The sequence below is a fragment of the Rhagoletis zephyria genome, unplaced genomic scaffold, assembly GCF_001687245.7.
Source record: "Rhagoletis zephyria isolate East Lansing unplaced genomic scaffold, Rhagoletis_zephyria_1.1 Rzeph_scaffold_01161, whole genome shotgun sequence".
Lineage (NCBI taxonomy): Eukaryota > Metazoa > Arthropoda > Insecta > Diptera > Tephritidae > Rhagoletis > Rhagoletis zephyria.
The window spans coordinates 110,365-130,859 of record NW_016158245.1 but is presented as its reverse complement, the minus strand read 5'-3'; the positions used below and the strand labels follow the sequence as shown (position 1 = coordinate 130,859).

Genomic DNA, 20,495 nt, shown 5'->3' with positions numbered 1-20,495 from the left:
CAAGAATTTCTTTTCAAAAGCAACATTGAACGATCTTAAGAAAACTATGGCAGTGGGTTATCCAATTGAAACACTTTTCTTTTTGAATTATTTCGTTTTTTTTCTTTTGCAAAAACATACATACATACATACATATAACAGATATGTGCAAAAATACTGGCATTCAGTGATTTATTGTCTGTTTTCTGTGGAATAAACTCAAATCGCCAAGTCGACCATTTTTAAGAGGAGCAGAAAATCGATTTGACATCAACGCGGGAATAATACAGAGGTTCAAGAGGTAAAAAGTATGCTCATAAGTATACGTATACATATACGTACATATGTACTAAATGCGCTGGGTATAATTTGAAAGAAATGCGTTTTGCGAGTAATTGTTAAAAAGCAATTAGACAACATTTGTTTACATACATACATACATACACTTTCCTCCGATTAGATTGGTGAAACGAAGTACCCATTGAGAATAAGCTTTGTGCTAAATACCGGAGCGTAACAAAAGATTCAAAAGATCTTAAATTTTAGATTTTCGGATTTTTGTTTGTATTTTTGATTCCGATGATGACATAAAACATAACATAGCATAACAGTAAAATACATTCATAATCAATTTTTACGTGTTTTTAATTTTTAGCATTGTGTAGCAAATTATAAATTTATCACGAAATTTTGCAAATTAAAAAATTAATTATTACGACTGGAAATAAATATGCATTAGAGGTATACGCCGCCGAGCTACGAAAATATCGGCGCGCGGTTACTTTCACCGCCTAAGAAATTTTGTACAAAATTTTCATAATGAATACACATTGAAATACATCGCTTGAAGGAACTACTACTCCAGAATATATAAAAAAAATTTATTTTTCAATACCACAACAAGATTCCTTTTTTACATATTACTACAACAACAAGTAAGTTATCACACACCAAAAACTTTAACGCTAATATCTCAGAAAGCAGTTTTTACAGAAGTGCCCTTATTACATCTATCTTCTCAATGATTTATTGGAGATAAAACAAAAACAAATAGCGCCGGCGTTTCCAGACGCGCCGGCGCACAGTGTCGCCTAAGCGGTCATAAATCGAAACGTTTGTTGTTTGCAATGTGAACGTGTTTGGTATTTTTGTTAAGGTAATTTATCCACTAAAAAGAATACATATAACAGAATGTTCCCTATAAAATAAATGATGTGCCACCCGCAAGCCACTAAACTCAACAAATTTTATACTAAGAATTTTAATCAGAGCATAACCATGCGTTAGCTGTTCACGGAAATAAATATCAAAAACACATCAATGTTGGTTTGACGTGTTTTATTTCCATATATATATAGTAGATAACTTTAAGAACACAAATTTTGGAAAAAAAAAAACTAAACCTAGGGAGTCCTTACGGTATTCCAGAAAAAAAAACTTTTCTTTTTAATAAAAATTTCAAAAAAGGGCACCGTATTTAATAGTACGGTTTTAAATAGCAAATAAAAAGCCGCTCATTTTTGAAATAATGCATAAAGTCATTTTTTCATTTCTTGTCAGTGCCATCAGATACGCACGAATCCTTCGAATTTTAATTTCTTTGACACCCACATTGTTGCAACAATTTAAGCATCTGGAACACAACTAATAGAAACGAACGAAACAACCCAGACTTTTTCCGGGCACAAATGTGCAACAAGTTAAATTGCCATAACAGCTATTGAGGAAATGGAAAATACCACAGAAGTCTCAAAAATTTGCTAATTTTATTCGCCAAATAAGATAATGCACATAAAATTATTGTTTAGAGCGGATTTCTTGATTCCGGGCACGAAATGTGGATTTTTGCCTTCCTCACGCTCTGGGCACTTTTGGCACATCTTGATACACTTTTGACACCTGTGAAAGAGTAACTTATTTTTACGCTCTAATTACCGAAACAGCACGGAAAGCGGGTGAAGCAAAGCTATTATTCTAAAAAAATTTCAATTTAAAATAACGGTTAAAAGAGCATTTCGAAAAAAATTTATAGGGTATAATAAAAGCCAGTAATATATTTCCTTTTTGTTCAGTTAAAATTATCATGTAAAATGGGGGACAGTGGTACTTAATATTTGTTATATCTTATGTATGTATACTTAACCGAAAAATTTCAAAGAAAGAAAATTTATTTTATAATGCATCATCAAGGTGTAGCTTAGTGTATTATCTTTTACCAACAACTATACCATTATAATATTCATATAAATACGTACATGTGTAACGAAAAGGAATTACATTTTTGCCATTGCAACATACAATTAAAAAAACATTTCAAATAACAGAAGTATCATTTAAGATAAGCGTAAGCATGTCTAAACTAGTTTAATATATAATCTTGTATGAAGTTTTGATCCCGCTTCAAAGTCCATAATATTCCTGTTACAGCCCTTGTTTTGTGATATTACTTCTTAGCTTTTCTCTTTAAGGAACTTTTTATCGTCTTTTATTAGACATTCACAGCATCTGTCTTTATCTTTTTAGCATCAGACTGCAAAACAAACATACATATAAGGGAACAATATTTTAGAATACGAGTAGTTAGTAATTATACAATGGACCGTATGAATAATAACAAAGCAATTACTTTTTCTGAAACATTTCCAACCTTTTTCTCCATTTATTCATATAAATTTAAGAAAAAGTAATTGGTTAGTTTTTATTCGCGAGAATTAAGAAAGAAAAAGAAAAAACTTTCAAACTTGATTTCCTAAAATTTTAATTTTTACACATTCATGTTTCTGGCATACGTGCGCCGAATACTTACACATCGTCACCTGAAATACAAAAAGACGTAACAACATCGTAAGTGAAATGGAAAAAGTCGTGACTAAAATTTTTTTATTTTTTTGCATTAAATGATATACGAGTTGTAATTCGAAGAAGGCCATCATATCAATCAAAAACTAAATTTTTAATTTTTTATTACTTACGACTTTTTGAATTTCAGCGACGATGTTTGTTACGTCTTTTTACAATTCAGGTGACGATATATGTATGCATGATAAAAACATTAAAATTTAATTTTTACAGTGAAACCCGCTCTTGTAATAAACTCCTCAGTATTCAGCTTCATTGCGACTGTCGTGTCGAGTGCAATTGCATTGGCAGCATTGGATAGTTTTCGACAATTTTCGTCGTCTACTTATTTCAGCGCGACAGTTGGCAATGCCAATGTTGCTGAGTGGTAAAATTTTATCTAATTTACAACTTACGCAATGAGGCTGATTACTTTTTATAAAAAGAACCCCACGCTCTACGCGAAATTTGGGCTACTATCTCTACATCGCTCGTTCGAGCAAAGAATGTGTGATCGTCCGTTACTATTCAATAGCAAATAAAATGTAATATAGAAATTTTTATTGCGCGATTTCAGTATTTCAATATTTCGGTAAATATTGCGTAAATAGCTCGAACACACCAAAGCGCTCTGTCTGGCGCAGACCGAATGAACTTCGCCAATTAAATTTCCTCCGTACGCTCAAATTTGTTTGGCGAGTAAAAAAAAAACAAATCGTTTGTACTTAGGTGAATAGAGGAATCGTACGTTTAATAACATCAAATAAAACCACACATATTTCCACAAGTCCTATTTATTGATTGCTTCACAGACAACCTTATTATTTTTCTGACTACTTTTTAACTTTTTAACAAGCGGTGTGTTCTTAGTTTATGTGCATGTAACAAAACCTTCTGGGTAGGTTGTCGACCCTACCCAGTAACAGTATAATGTTTGCAGCGATGGTTAAAGTTGAAAAAATAAAGAAAATTTGGGTTTTTTAATTTTACGCGACAAATACTCCCAACAATCGAAGGCTACCAATAGATTGTTATACATTACTTTAAAGGCCGATAAATCCTCTTCTAATGTTGGATTTTTAAAATCGGGTCAAAAACATACATGCTGTTAATAGATAAGTCCCTCAAGTACCAAAATAAGGTTTTTTTTTATTAAAAAAATTTAAGGGTTCAGAACCTATAGGAAACCTATGAGAAATGTGTAAAACAGGCAAATTTTTACAAATCCTGCAAATCCGTACCGTACGGAAAAATCCGTAGATCTGGCAGGGCTGGCCAAAAACCGGCTAGGCGGTTACAGCACCAATCAAGAATGGAGTTAAGTTTATCATTGCACTCAAAGAAGGAGTAACTTTTTTTTCCACAGTAATGCATTTCAATTGCACCTTGCTTTGTTTTTAAAAGGGGGTAGTTCATTTATAAAATACATTATAAATTTAAAAAAAAAAAAAACGAAATTTACCTCATCCATTCCACTGCTCGTACGTTGTATATCCGTTGTAAATTTTTTACCCCTCTCGGACGTTACAACTTGTACAACTTGTCCTGGTCCATTGCGACTGGGCAATAGTTTCTTTGCTGGAGCGTTGACTTCACTCTCTCCACAACAAAAGACATTCATGCTTGAAGGCTTACGGTTATCTAAATTGAAACTAGTCAAAATATTTTTAATAGAATAATCGCTTTCATCCATATTTTCAGCTCTTTCCGCCGCGATATCGTCATCTTCCTCATCAGACGGCGAATTATTGACGGATGAGCTTGGATTAGTATTAACGCGGTTTAAAAATAAATTGTTATACTTTTGTGGGAATGTTTGCAAACGTGTTAGTCCAATTATATACTTACTACAAATCCAAACAAAGCAAAAATATGAATTAAAAAGTATGTTAGGAATGTTTGGAACTTCTTTGTATGAAACAAATATTGCAAAAGTTTATAAAATAAATAATTCATTTTAAGTAACGCAATACCAACAATGTTTTATAGTTTCTAAGTAAAATACCATAAAAATTAAGCATTAGTTATGTCATGCAGAAATATGGATGCGCACAATAATTTTATACGTAAATACATATTAATGATCGTGTATGCGCAAGTAATTCAATGGCTTTATTACCATGCAATTATAGTAAATACATTCTATTAGCTTAGTTGAAAAATGTCGAATATGTATTGCCTTAAGAAATAGCAACTCACACTCCATTATTAGTTTCCATTCAATTTTGACTTGTTGCGGTGTTGATTCTGCGGATTTTATCCGCATGCAATTTCGTTTACATATCTTGTTTTTATAAGGCAGAGTTGTGATATTTGGGTGAGCACTATTTACGGATGCGCTAGGTCACCTAGAGCTCAGTTGGCGCAAAAAAAAGTAATCAAATAAAACGATTTGTAATCAGTGCTTTATTCCGTTTTGAACTGACTCAAAATATGAATGATGTATTTTAAATTATTTTTTCTACCAAAACCGTTAACAAGCATTTTTTATGAAAATTAAGATAACTTCAAAATATTTAGTACAAGTTTTTTTATCGAAACTTTTCTTGTTTTTCCGTATGAGGAATACATGCCAAAATCACTGTACATATCTGAGAGCTTCATGCAGAAAGATCTACTAGGTAGCTTGAAATTATTATAATTTATCGTAACTAATTGATAAAATAGTGTAGCCAAATAAAGTTTTTACTCCATTTTTTTCAAAGAACTAAAGACGATTCTTATATACTTGTTTGTCCGTGAAGTCAAAATTTGATCTGCCAAGCATTCGATTGCAGATTTTAAGTTACTTCGAATTCATAATCAATAGAAATAGAGAGAGCTCTTATCCGACTTCACAAACTTCTAAAATTTACAAAGAACTCAAAAACGAAATTTAGAATTTCGTAATTTTCTCGGAGATTTAAGATTCTACTACCACGAGACTGCTCTTTTTGGTAATCTTGCTCTAAGTAATCACATGTCACCTAGGTTTACAAGGTGAAGACAAATTTATTTTTAAAAAATTATACTATTTTGAAATTCGACGTCCGCTTGAATTAAACTTAGCTCGTTCGGTCAACTAATACATATGCCATGCACAAGCGCACTCGGCTACGGCGGCTGCCGTGCGTCTATTTTGTAATATTGTATAATAGTATACAGTGGCGGTCAAAAGTGTATGAATGGTGTTTCGTATTAATATTGACAATGTTTTTCAAGCTATAATTTTTTTGATATTTTTATAAAAATATGGTTCATGCTTTAGCAAAAACCAAATAAATTACACTTTTTTTTACATTTTTTTTTGGGTATGCAGTTAAGAGGATTATAAAATTTTAGTAAAATTAGTGCAAGGTTTGTGCGGCTGAAAAATCGCATTAATTTTAATAATTTTTTTTTTTTTTGCTGACGTATTTTTTGGTTTTTTCATATAAAAAGCGAAATTTAGGAACACTGGCGTTGCCTTTTTTTGTTTTTTTCGCAAAAGGCCTTGCGCATATTTTTCCACAAAAAATTCATGTTTATATGAANTTTGTTTTTTTCGCAAAAGGCCTTGCGCATATTTTTCCACAAAAAATTCAACAACAAGTTCATAACGCACACTAATTTTACTAAAAGTTTATAATCCAGTTAACTGCACACCCGGAAATCAAAAAAAAAAATCTGATTAAAAAGATTGAAATTTAGATAAAAATTTGTGGAATTTTTCTAAATTCTGGGTAAAGTTTGAGAGTGTGATTTATATGGGTTTTGCTAAAGCATTAACCGCATTTTTATAAAAAATATTAAAAAAATATAGCTTGAAAAACATTGTAAATATTAAATACGAAACTCCGTTCTTTCACTTTTGACTGCCACTGTATATGTATGCATACATGTACATAAAATATGTGCATTTGCCGTAATCACTTAAGCCATAAAAGCAAGCAATTATTGCTTTAAATAAAAATCACTTACGTTTTACAGTTGAAAAGTCCTTGCATTTGAATATAATCGATAACCCGATCATCAAGCAAATATTTAACTGACTGTCCACGTGAAATAAGCCGGCGTATCATGGTTGAACTTACTTCGTTCGGCACCCAATTTGTTATTAATGTAATATTTTTCTTTGAGAAGTGATAACAAATAGTAAGAAAAAGTATAAATACGTATACATATGCACGATTTTTTAAACAACTCACCTGATATTTAGTCAACAAATCTGACTCGAAAATAAATTTTTCAGGGCTAGAGCCATATCGTGTTATCACCACCAGACCGTGATTACCCACAATATCTTCAATCTATATATAAGTATACATGTGGTTTGCCAATATGATAACAAACATGTATAATAAGTAGTTTATACGATTTAATATCTTCTACATACATCTTATCAGCCCACAGTCCGGGCACTGCAAACGATTCCAGCAAGTCTGCTCCACATAACAGTTTCAATTGCACCGCATCCTGACGCTCACGTAATCCCGGCGGCAACCAACCCGGTATCGTGCCATTTATTTCATTTTCTATCGGCGAGTTGACATAATTATTCATATAATTTTGATGATACTGCAAAACGGAAAGCGTACGAGACCATTCCGGTTGCTGTATTTCCCAGTCAGAAGCCTTTAAAAAGTAATATTCCATATACATATGTAAATGTGCAGTCTGTTGACATATCATTGGTAAAATTATTTGTTTTACCCTAATCCAAGTGGATGATTGTAAAGCTAATTTCAGCATAGCAAATCGATATGTTCCTCCAACGAGTCCTTTTTTCTGATATGAATCATGTGTGGGTGATACGATACCACCAACAACATGGTGGGACCCTTGACTTGTAAAATAATCTCGTGCGATTTCTGAAATGTGAAAAATGATATATGTATGTATATGTATGAATTATGATTTTACTGCATTGAAAACTTTTGAATTTCGCAATTCGTCTTCATTACCGAACATCCGAAAATGCATTGGGGTCGGTGGACTGAAAGAGCCGCATGCGATCAGCGCTATCCGTGGCAACAGACGTTTATTATTCATTTGTTCGTCTTCTATTAGTACTGACATCCTGATAATATTATTTATATAATGATGATTTTGCTAAAAAGAAAAAAAAAATGAATTTTTATTTGACGAGCACGGCAATTTGACCTTCGAGATACCTATAAACAAATAGAATATATGTGGAATGACACTAATGACAGTAATGTGTGTTGCCTTCAAAGAAACTAAAAGTTCCAATCAATCAACAATACCAACACTTAATTTCAATCTAATAAAATCTAATTAATGCATATATTATGCTCGAATAAGCAAATTAATTGCATCACTCTTGCAAATATTTACGAAAGTTACTCAAAAGATAAATGAAGAGATCTCAGGCGACATCTTCTGGTGCAAAATGCCTTGATGAAAGAGCTATGAAGGGTTGCTATCATCGTATAGTTCCATAATAGGGCATTCGCACGTCGCGATTTACAGGCAACATAAGTTGAATGAGAAGTTAAACGTTGCAGTCCCTATTCAGACGAGGCGATTTTCGATTCAACACGAATTGCTTTTTACATTATTGAAAATGAATATAAATCGCAAAATTTTATCAATTGACGTAAATATGGTAAGCCAAGCGTTGGTAGAAGTGCTTTTAGCGAAGCTGAAAGATAAAAAAAGTAAAAAAAGTATGAATTCCGAATGTAAACAAGCACCGGGTTGCATGGAAAAAAAGTTGAACGAGCTCAAAGTTGGCTGGCTACCAACTTTGTTGAAAGCGATTAGTTGAAAGGCCGTTCGGACGAGGCGATTTTTGCTTTCAACTAAAAGTTGCCTGAAAAATCGCCTCGTGCGAAAGCCCTATGAAACTGTACGATGGTTGCTATGTATGTATATGGGTTGCTATATTATTGCAATTAAATAAAAAAAAAAACTCGTCTTAAGCAACAACAGCAAGAACATAAATATTTAACCATTAAGTGCCACGGAGACGTTCAAATATCTTTATCAATGCTTTAAGTGTATTGGTGTCGTCGGCTTTTGTCGGCTACTCGAACACTACAGCGGCTCATTGCCGGCTATGCTTGATGAAAATCAAAAAAGTTTGATATTTGAATTTGATGACTGCTTATTTGATCGTCTCGCGTAATGCTTGACAAACAACAAGCTCACGTGCTTTTTCGTCGTGGTGAGCAAGTTCGTGGACAAGAACAATAAATTGATTCACGTTTGATTGATCATTATCAATTTTTGCTAGCTTTATGAAATGTAATACATATTATTAATTTATAACAAATAACATATGAAATTATCCAATAAATGATACGCAATGCTTGAGGTATTTATGTGATTGTCTCCATGGCGCTTTAAGTTCATCAGGCAATATCACAATTTAAGCGAAGCGCACATTAGCGCGATTCCATCGTTGCGAATACGTTGCGAATTCGGCTGTTAACTTCGAATCCGCAAACGTGCGCACACTTGAGCGATTTTTTCGCGTCGATTTCCGATGTACAATTCACTCAATTTTCCCTTTATTTCGTGTATTTTCGCACTCGGCGTGCCCAAATCGTACAAAATACTATTATTACGAACGTTTTTATTAGTTTTTGTACATTACACGTTTTTTTTTCTTTGCCTTTATTGCTGTGACACCTTTCTTCTTCTTCTTTGACGCCTTCAAAACGCTGCAAGCCGCGTTTCGAACGCGTCAATAGAGAGGAACATTGAATGTTCGAAAAATTCGCAGCGACGGAATCGTGCAAGTGTGCGCTAGCGCATTAAAATGTATGGGTAGCATTGTTGTAATTTTTGGGCTTGCGGATTCGCAACGACAGAATCGCGCCAATGTGCGCTTCGCTTTATTCTTTTTCTGCTAAAAAAAAACCCAATTCTAAAACCAGTTTATCGAAGTCATACTCCTAACACGATAGTTTTGTACTCATCGATGTCAGGGACAAGTACTGCCAACCTGCAAAGCTCTCACCTCTAGTGACAGATGAGGTGACAGCTAAGTTTTTTGTATATTTGGAGTCAGCCGTAATTATTGCAATTGTCTTGCGTTGTGCAAAAGGAAATAGTGAATTTAAATATCTAAAAATGAATTTATGAAAAGTTTAGTTGGCGAAAAAGATAGGAAACTCCGCCAAATGAGCATGGCTTTGGTGACCGTGCAGCGTTCGCCGAGTGTTACTGGTTCGCCGCCACAATGTGGCTCGGTGAGTTTGTGTGTCCCAAAAAGGGAGCGACTATTAGTAGATTTTTCATTTCCCATTCTTTTTGTGGAAATTGGTGTATTTAGTAGGCTCATATTTTTTAAAGCTACAAATATCCCGTTCTAGTGAAGTAATTTTATTGCAATATGTGAAGTGGAAGTAAAAATTTGATTCACTAGCGCCAGAATAAAGGGGCGGAGACGTAATAGCATGAGGGCTGAATAGTTTGTGCAACTATAAGTTACGAGAACTCTACCTCAGTAATAAATTTTCTATGGTAATGGCATTTGTGAAAACAATAATACGAAGTAACTATGGAAGCATAATAACTATGGAATCATAAAAAAGAAACTTCTTAGTGCTTTCTGGTGGTGAAGATACTTGTTCATATATAGCTCTCTTTTAATATGAACTGTGATCACTATGTATTAGTTGTTTGCTGTTGTTTCTTTTCTTACACATATTCCCCTTTGAGGTATCATCGTCGCCGCAGTCATATTGAAATGTGCAAAAAAGGAAAAGTGCGTTGCGCAAATACCAAATTATTCACTTCTTTCATTTGCTGCCACCGCTGTAGTCGCTTACGTCGATTTCAACGTCGTGATCGTCCATCCAAACATTAGTGGCTCTGCTTTGTGATGATAAGTATGTACATATGTATGTACTTTATTTTTGTTTTGTTTTGCTTTTATTTCGTTACATTTGTTTCAATTTGTTTTAAACAAAGCAATACTATAGTGTAGTAGATAATCCCGTGGATCGACAGCTAAGTATGTATGTATGTATATGTTTTTAATGATTTTTGATATTGAATGGACTAGGTGTAGTGTAGGGCGTTGTGTAGGAAAAGCTCTTTTTCCAACCAATTTTTATTTTTAGTTTTTTATATTTAGTTTATCAATTAAGCTGATTTTGACGTTACCTCTTCCGGAAGATGGGATATTGATTAGTCAGCCTGTTGGTTTGTATCATAAATATAAATTTTCTACACAATTTTCTTGACCTTGTTCTAAAAGATGCAGACGTCCATAAACACATATGTACATATATACATATGTATGTATGTATTTTGCATATCATAACTAGCATAGTACTTAAACATGAAAATGCATGTACATATTGCATTTGCAGCATTTGCATGTACATATGTATGTATGAGCATATGCATGTGAATATCATTGCCGTAAATATTTTGATGATTTCCATGAATGAACTATTTATTTTTTATGTTATTGAAATGCAATGCATGCACATATGTATTTTGTGTTAGAGCATTCCAATTTTTACACATACATATTTATGTATTAGCCCTGCAAACCATTTTTTCAGAGTATTCTGAATCGTAAAGAAATTTTAACGAATTCGGAAAGATCCCATCCGATTTTTTTCCGAATTTTCTAAAATGAAATAAATTACGCACACTTCCATTCTTTTACGAAATTTCGGAAGAAAATCGGTGAAGAAATGAAAATAATGCTGCTATGTGAAGAATTTCTTGCAGACTTTTTTCAGAATTTTCTTTATTTTTCGTACCGAAATTTCTTTACGAGTTCGTGTCAACCACTTCATATAATTTTCTTTGAAGATTCGGAAAAAAATCGTTACAGAAATCAGATACTCCTAAAGATTTCGTTAAGATTTCGGGAACTTTGGTTTGCAGGGAGGGTATCTAGCGTACATATGTATTGGGTTATTTTTTTTTTTATATTTAAAATAAGCGCCCTTGTTTGGCTGCTATTATTTGGTTGTTATGGAATCACCGATTGTTATCCCAACCAAGAGGCCTTCCACTCTACATTCCTTCTTTTTTTTTGTATGGAGTGGTGCAATTTGAAAGCCTTCTTCTTTCGCTTCCCATAAAAGGCCTTCCAGAAGGGCTTTTATAGGACTTAATTCAAAAGGCCTTTTGGAGGAGTTCTTTTAAAGTGTACATGGTGCTCTTGGTAATAAATTTTCAGTTTACCTATAGACTAAATCCCTCTAGATATATGAGGCCATGAGAGCAGAAGTGACCTAACCCGACATTTTTTTTGTGTGCTTTCCTACTTAAAATCGTCCCAAATGAGATAAACTTTAAAATGAAAGTCGTTTATTCTTTAATTTTATGGTTCAGAGCTACATATATAACGTATCATCAAAGTAATAATCGACCTTTACTTTAATATGTATTACATTTAAATATATTTTAAGAAGTTAAGTACAAGAAAAAAATGTGGGTTAGGCCACTTCTGCTCTTGTGGCCTCATATAATTAAATAGAAAGCCTTAGATCAAAAAGCCCCTTTCGTCATGAATAGCTTGAATAGCTATCATTGTCATTCATAGTACTCAAATGCAATTGTTTTCCATAAAAATGATCTAACTTGTTTCGGTTGTCTATAAGTTTTCGTTCAGACGTTCTTAAAACTTATGTCATTGTGGCTGACGATCCACATAAAATCAGCTCATCTATTAAAGATTCTAAAAAATTATTTATGGTTCTTTGTTAGAACGATAAATAGCCCTTGCCACCCCAGCAATTTTATCTTCCTCTGTGTGGACAGTAGGTGCATAGTTGTCAAAAAGAGGTCAAAGTTGTCCGGGCGTTCCAATTATTCCAGTGGGCACAAATGGTAATATTTCTCATAGAACTCAACATACTGCTTGACTTTTTGATTTTAAATGGCCTAAATCACCTTTCTCATATGTATTTGAATCAGTTAATTACCAAATGGAATAAGTCAGCAAATTTCATGCAGTTCAATAGATCTCTTTTATAAGAATCGAATTGCATCAATAATTCGTTTATTGAAAAATTTATTTATTTAGACAATTGAAACAAAATGTTTGCTTTATATCTCTCAGGGAAAATTTGTATGAAAATATGATTACTATTTACAAAACGGCGAACGTAATATTATAGATAATAGACAAGATAGATAGATAATGAGATAGTTTAAATTTTTATATCTTAGCGACGAATAACCAAAATTAAACAAGTAATTTTTCAGCAAAAACTACAACCGACTTCAATTTTCCAATAAAAATTTAAGATTATTTCAATGATCGGAATTAAAACCTTATAAGTATGGGACCACCTTTGAGGTAAAACCTTTCCTTTGAAACAAGAATTATAGAAAAATATTCCGACGAATTGATAACCTTCTCGATTTGGGAAGTGGGTTAACAAATTAGAAAGATTATTAAACCTTGCATGCTGGAGTAGTGCTGGATTCCGCGCGCNTTATAAGAATCGAATTGCATCAATAATTCGTTTATTGAAAAATTTATTTATTTAGACAATTGAAACAAAATGTTTGCTTTATATCTCTCAGGGAAAATTTGTATGAAAATATGATTACTATTTACAAAACGGCGAACGTAATATTATAGATAATAGATAAGATAGATAGATAATGAGATAGTTTAAATTTTTATATCTTAGCGACGAATAACCAAAATTAAACAAGTAATTTTTCAGCAAAAACTACAACCGACTTCAATTTTCCAATAAAAATTTAAGATTATTTCAATGATCGGAATTAAAACCTTATAAGTATGGGACCACCTTTGAGGTAAAACCTTTCCTTTGAAACAAGAATTATATAAAAATATTCCGACGAATTGATAACCTTCTCGTTTTTGGGAAGTGGGTTAACAAATTAAAAAGATTATTAAACCTTGCATGCTGGAGTAGTGCTGGATTCCGCGCAAAAAATTTCGTAGGAAATATATGGTTTAGATTTTGTGTCATAATCTTGCCTTAGGCTTGAAAATCTCATTTTCGATAGGTTCTTAACTTCGCTGACCAACTCACAGAGTTCACATCAAACAGTAGCAGGGCTAATCAAAAATTGAAAAATGCTCAAGTGGATTTTTATTTTGAACCGTACCGAACCATCAATATAGCACTTAAAATCTAATGTTTGCTACGTAATATTAGGCGCAGTAGTGATAGTTTGGGTAGGTAACTCAACAAATGAGTTGACTCTGCGACTAGCTCATTTCAGTGAAGTAGCATTATGCTAAAAACTCGTCGCCAAAATTCTCTAAATAAACATCAGGGGGCCTTAAGGTATAAATCATGGAAAAGTAACATTTGCAATGTGGCAGTATGAGTAGCTTTTAACCGCATGTTGCATGTTGTTGCATGCAGGTTTTTGGCGATCAAAATTAGCTACGGAGAATGTAGGATTCCGGCTGCTGGAACGGAATTAAAACTAATTCGTCCACTGGCCACTAGTAGGTTAACTTTTTTTAATCTGAGCCCAAAGAAGTTTATATACATTTTTCTTTAAAAACTTTTACATATTTTATACTTGCATAATACGAGTTAAAATCTGAACAACCATGTACATAATATGAATAATAATACAAAAAATATTATTTTCCACAGGAGGGCGAGGCAGATGATGATGATGGCAACCGGCCAGAGAAGAGGTAACACTTGACCTATGTCTTTTTGTGGCCTTTTTATTAATTTCAAACTTTTTCTCTTCACAGCGAATGTTTTTTTGCAGGAAAAGCCACTGCAATGGGTCTTACCTTCAAGGATATTCCAGCTAAAACCAGCGAACGTCGGCCCAGTACAGATTCGGCAAAATCAACGAATAGCACACAAAGTAATAATTCTGATATACAGCAACATTTACAATCAATGATTGATCTACTTTATCCTGAGGAAACCTTGAAGATGGTAATTAAAAAAAAAAAACGCTAAAATTTTAAGTAAAAAATTGAACATGCATTTACCATTAGGCAGTTAAATTGGAGTCCCAACGACCGAATCGCACAAGGTATCTAGTGATTGTATCACGTTGTTGTTACCGCCCCACAACCACCGATCGAAAGAATAAAATAATGCGGCATAATTCGACTAAAGCAAGCAATGTAATAACATCAGCAACCACTGTTACAATGCGTCAATCATCAACAGATAGCATACAGCGAACGACACCACAACAACAGTCACAAACTGAATCAAGTAGCGGTGGTGAGGAATCAACAGATGCACATGAGAAGCGCCTGTCGAGCGTATCTTTGCCGGCGAAAGCATCTCAACACCAAAGCATCAAAAGCGACTCTGATAAAATGAACGCATCGGGCGATAGCAAGGCATGTGAGGATGGTGTCGAAGAATCCTGTCTTTTGGGTATCGATTGCAATGAACGCACCACAATTGGCCTGGTTTTGCCAATACTTGCCGATACGACAATACATCTTGATGGCGATGGGTAAATTAAATTAGCCCAACTGTGAACTTCACTTATTATTAATTGACTATTTACTTTACCTCAACAGTGGCTTTAGCGTTTCAGTATACGGTAAAACACACATTTTTAAACCCGTTTCCGTGCAAGCCATGTGGTAAGTTCGAATTTCCGATGGCAAATCAACCACAATAATACCAATTATCGGTTTTAGGTCTGCATTACAAACTTTACATAAAGTATCGCAAAAGGCTCGTGAGAATAATTTTTATCCACGTGGTCCATCGCACGATTGGACTTCTTACTATGATAGTCACATTGAGTCAGAACAATCTTGCCTAAATGAATGGAATGCAATGGATTCACTAGAAAGCCGACGCCCTCCATCGCCAGATGCCATAAGAAACAAGTAAATAAATGAAAATTAATCTTATGCAACTTTACATAATTTCAGTGTTAATTTTCATTTTAATACAGACCAACTGCGAAGGAGGAAACGGAAAGCACAATCAAAATGAAGCTAAAGGAAATAATGATGTCGGTAGATTTAGATGAAGTGACTTCCAAATACATACGTGGTCGACTTGAAGAACTTCTGGATATGGATTTAGGCGAGTTTAAATCGTTTATCGATGAGGAAATGTTAACAATACTAGGTCAAATGGATGCCCCAACAGAGATATTCGATCACGTTTATCTTGGTTCGGAATGGAATGCCAGTAATTTGGAAGAGCTGCAAAAGAATGGGTAAATTTTTCATGTCTCCTAATGCATATATGTAACTTACTATAATTTTATTTTAGAATACGCCATATTCTTAATGTAACACGAGAGATCGATAATTTTTTTCCTGGCGTCTTTGATTATTTCAATGTGCGAGTTTATGATGATGAAAAGACGAATCTGTTAAAGCACTGGGACAACACATTTCGTTACATAACACGTGCCAAATCGGAGGGCTCCAAAGTACTCGTTCACTGTAAAATGGGTGTCAGCCGATCAGCGTCGGTTGTAATCGCCTATGCTATGAAGGCATACAATTGGGAATTCAAACATGCACTTCAACACGTTAAGGAACGCCGAAACTGCATAAAGCCTAATAAGAATTTCCTTAATCAGCTGGAGACTTACCGTGGCATGTTGGATGCAATGAAGAATAAGGAGAAACTGCAGCGCAGTAAAAGCGAAACGAATTTGAAGAGCACAAAGGACGCGCGCCTGCTGCCAGGCAGTGAGCCTACGCCACTCATACAGGCGCTCAACCAGTCCAAATCAAAATCAACCGGAGGACAGGAAGATGTGAGCTGTGGGGATAGCGCAGTGGAAAGTGCCGACAGAAGCATTATAAGTACTAAAGGCGTCGGACGGTCTAAAACCCCAATTGGCAATGACGGTGGCGGCACGAATGAAGCCAAGCAACGTCGCTTGGTGCGTCGGTCCAGTAGCACATCACCGCAGGCGGTGCCCCACGTGCCACATATGACAGTCGTAATAAAACAGCAAAGCCAATCGCTGGAAAACCTAACTCCTGAAAAGAGTGTTGCAGAGGAGCCCAAGAATATGCGATTTCCCGGAAGCAATGGTGAGAACTACAGTGTCACTCAAAACCAAGTGCGACACATACAGAAAAACGTACAGCCGCCACCACCCCCACCGCCGCCTCCACCATCTTCTACTGCACAACAAAAGCTACAGCAAAGAAAGCAAAAACAGCAGATAGCATCCGTGCGAACACGTGTGCAGAATCTGGAAACACACAGCACACGCAAGACGGCTGATGATCGCCGGTCGCTTAACTTGCAGTTTGGTCGCTCGGTATCGCACGATACTGGCTCAATGGCTACGCGTGTGGATACGTTGCCTTGTTATGCCGGCGATGGCACATTACAGAGTGAACATAGTCCAGTATGGACATCATCCGCAAAACTAATCACTCAGACTTCTAATTTGAAAAATTTAATGACAGTCGACGGTGGTGGCGGTGAAGGGGTTTCCAACGAAAGTTTCGCCAGCGATACTAGCATCGGACAAATGGAGACATCGGCTGAGCTTAAGGAAGAGCATCAATGCGCTAACTCAAGACGTCACAGTCGCAAAACTCATTCATGGACTGCCGCTAGCGGCACAAGCGACTTGAGTGGTACCAGCAGGAGTGGTGGTATAGTTTTAGATCGTCTCAATGTGCTGGGCGTGGGTACAAGTGCCAGCAGTAGCGGTACCAGCAAATTGAGCTCAAATAGCAGTATTGATTCGATCTCATCGAGTGCGGGATGTCCGACGACAACCGCATTTGAGGAGCGTGTGGTCACACGAACACACCGGCACCGGGATTTGCCCTCACGACATGCTTCATGGGGTTCGGGAGACACGCGCTGTGCTGCCCCAGTACGAAATAGTTCCTGGGCTGCGTACGACTCCAACCGCAATTCGTGCCAGTACGGCGGCGGAGCCATACTCGAAGGTCAAATACACGAACTCAACATCAATAAGAGCAACAAGACTGTCACACCAATCTGTCAGGGCCTTTCTGGGTCGCCACATTACCAGCAGCACCAGCATGTGGGCACGGTAAAGCGCACTAAACAGAAGTTGGAGCAGGTCGGTAGCGTTAATAGCTGCAATACATTGAAGAAACCGTGCCCGGAAAATAGCGACCGTGTGGCCGACGAAGTGCCAGTCACTGGCAACGCAAAGCGCAGCGTCAAAGGTGCAACGAATCTCTTTCGAAGTGCTTCAGCTGCTGGCTCAACGCGCATCCGCTGTTCTCCTTACCGCTGCAATAGTGTGGAAATTGTTCCCGGTGCAACCGCCACTACAGTAGATGGCAACAACGCCGACCACGACATATTGACGTGTCATATGGTTATGCGCCGTAGCGATGGCAGTCGTCCATTGCACAATGAATTANCGCTGCAATAGTGTGGAAATTGTTCCCGGTGCAACCGCCACTACAGTAGACGGCAACTACGCCGACCACGACATATTGACGTGTCATATGGTTATGCGCCGTAGCGATGGCAGTCGTCCATTGCAAAATGAATTTTTTTCCGCTTCCTCAGCTCCAGAATCATATACAGTTTCAGACATTGAGAACAAGAATATGGTACCTTCAGAACCAGAGACATCCGAAAATATAGTTGGTGGCTGCGTTATAGAAGAGGATGGTTCAGTGCTGTTGCGTGGTAGCGTCGGCGGCGCTACTACCATCACGGATCAACGGATCTCCGGCACTGTGCAAATACTCAAAAAGAATTTTGAGGCCAAAGCAGGCAGTAGCGCAAATGCAGCAACAGGCAGTAGTGGAAATGTTTTGCAAATTCAAACTGCCGCCACGCCTGCGAAGAAAGGTCATCATTCACTGCCTTCTTCCCCAGTTGCGCAACATATAGATCCACATCATCACCACCAACACAATCTGCAAAGCGCTTCTTTGGCGTCACCTATTTCAGACACAACCTCTACAACACAAAGTTTAGCAGCATCCTCTGGTTGCCACGATGAGATCCCTGCTGAAATAATTGACACAATTGCACATGCAGCCACTACTACTACAANACAATCTGCAAAGCGCTTCTTTGGCGTCACCTATTTCAGACACAACCTCTGCAACACAAAGTTTAGCAGCATCCTCTGGTTGCCACGATGAGATCCCTGCTGAAATAATTGACACAATTGCACATGCAGCCACTACTACTACAGCTACGACCCATACAATGCAGACTATATCTACTACCGCCTCTGTTTCATCGACAACGGCTTCATCTGCATCATCGTCTTCGTCGTCATCCACTTCGTCTTCATCGAGTATGTGCGAGCCATATGTTGACCGTAACGTGAAGGTTCTGGTGTATAAATATCAAACGCCAATATCGGTATCGTCTGTAACCAAAAATGACAGTGTCGTTGGCGCCATACCCATATCTTCATCATATACCACGGCGCCATCCGCTTCGGCATCTTCTTCATCTTCAGTACCAACAACAGTTGCAACGGTTGCTCTAGCTACAAGCCACTGTAAACCCAGGCGACATTCGTACTATGAAAGTGGTGGTCGTGCGTTGCACAAAAGCACGCTGATAGGTGGTGGCAGAAGCTCTGCCACTAGTGTTCGGTTATCTCACGAATATAGTGATAGTAGGCCGCCCCCTGCTCCAGCTAAATCCACAATGATATCGCATGGCAGCGCAGCCCAAACGTCAATGGCAGACAATGCGCAAAACCAACAACAGCAGCATCAACAGCGTCGTTTGCAACAACACGGTCGCACGCATCCACTCAGTAGGCTAACGTTACCAAAACAGAGCTTCAATGCAGCCGCTTACAATACTATGTAGATTATATCAGCGGCAACGCACCGTCCCTTTACCCCATTCTGTGTTAGGTGTATAGTATTCATACACTTGTATAATGTTCTAAACCCGCTTTGCACCCTTACAGCCCGAACAGCGAACAACTCATACACACGCACAAGCGTTCTTAACACATTCAAAATATGGTTGGAAATAGAAATGAGAAATTCATGCATGAAATCTTAACACAGCTTATTTGCCTCGAAAAAAACTCATAGGTACTTATTTCGGTATTAGTCTAGAATAAAAGCTATTTAGCTGCTAAAGAAAACTAAAGTAAAAGGCCCTATCGAGCCTTTTTTAGTTTTTTTTTCATAACTAAACTGTTGGTGTTCTAGACTTGGTCTCATTTTTCTATGACCAATGTANGTTTTTTTTTTTTTTCATAACTAAACTGTTGGTATTCTAGACTTGGTCTCATTTTTCTATGACCAATGTACTTCAGCTTTAATCCCCGCGCTGTTGTTTCTGTGCATTTCAAAACTACTGCGACTAAAAGTATTTATCAAAAAGCTTTAATTTGGCTGCCTGCATTTCTTTACAATTTACATTTATTTCCTTTTCTATTATAATCCACTGCCAGCTCGAAAACAAAAATTATATGGTCAAGTGCTGAATATGCTCATCTGTTCAAGTGCTTTTTATTACTCATAGGTTAGGGAAAATTAAATTATGCCATAGTTTTTGTATGTACATATGTGTAACTTCCTTTTCTACATTGGTAAACTAATTTGCTTCAACCTTGAGTTTGACTAACGCCCAATTAATTAATTGTAACCACTCTATTTCTGTGCGTGTGTGTGTGTGTGGGTGAATATCGCATCCACTCCTTTATGCAAGGTAGTATTGTATTTTTTTTTTTGCTAAGTTCATACCACCATTACCGGTAATAACATTTACATTTTTTAAAATGGTCGCTTGAGTCGCAATGCTGCTATTGATGTTCACANTGTGTGTGTGGGTGAA

The 20,495-nt window shown here is 36.3% G+C and overlaps 2 protein-coding genes across 5 annotated transcripts; one reads left to right on the top strand and one right to left on the bottom strand.

Moving 5' to 3' along the window:
• Nucleotides 1-2,149: 2,149 nt before the first annotated feature.
• On the bottom strand, nucleotides 2,150-8,170 carry Nmnat (nicotinamide mononucleotide adenylyltransferase). Its single transcript, XM_017616179.1, has 8 exons — nucleotides 7,950-8,170; nucleotides 7,740-7,887; nucleotides 7,489-7,646; nucleotides 7,168-7,410; nucleotides 6,984-7,085; nucleotides 6,757-6,908; nucleotides 4,280-4,469; nucleotides 2,150-2,509 (listed from the first exon to the last, which is right to left on the bottom strand). The coding sequence occupies exons 2-8, from the start codon at nucleotides 7,852-7,854 to the stop codon at nucleotides 2,468-2,470; spliced, it is 1,002 nt and encodes a 333-aa protein (XP_017471668.1). The 5' UTR covers nucleotides 7,855-7,887; nucleotides 7,950-8,170; the 3' UTR covers nucleotides 2,150-2,467.
• Nucleotides 8,171-9,766: 1,596 nt separating this feature from the next.
• Nucleotides 9,767-19,891, top strand: ssh (Protein phosphatase Slingshot). Of its 4 annotated transcripts, none has more exons than XM_017616177.1 (10): nucleotides 9,767-9,995; nucleotides 14,367-14,410; nucleotides 14,474-14,666; nucleotides 14,729-15,204; nucleotides 15,272-15,337; nucleotides 15,395-15,589; nucleotides 15,658-15,927; nucleotides 15,984-18,001; nucleotides 18,138-18,734; nucleotides 18,880-19,891. In XM_017616177.1, the coding sequence occupies exons 1-10, from the start codon at nucleotides 9,885-9,887 to the stop codon at nucleotides 19,512-19,514; spliced, it is 4,605 nt and encodes a 1,534-aa protein (XP_017471666.1). In that variant the 5' UTR covers nucleotides 9,767-9,884; the 3' UTR covers nucleotides 19,515-19,891. The 4 variants fall into 4 exon arrangements, with proteins under 4 accessions (XP_017471666.1, XP_017471664.1, XP_017471665.1 ...); XM_017616175.1 differs by having other exon boundaries at nucleotides 9,885-9,995; nucleotides 15,984-18,087; nucleotides 18,224-18,590; nucleotides 18,736-19,891; XM_017616176.1 differs by having other exon boundaries at nucleotides 9,885-9,995; nucleotides 15,984-18,087; nucleotides 18,224-18,734.
• Nucleotides 19,892-20,495: the final 604 nt, after the last annotated feature.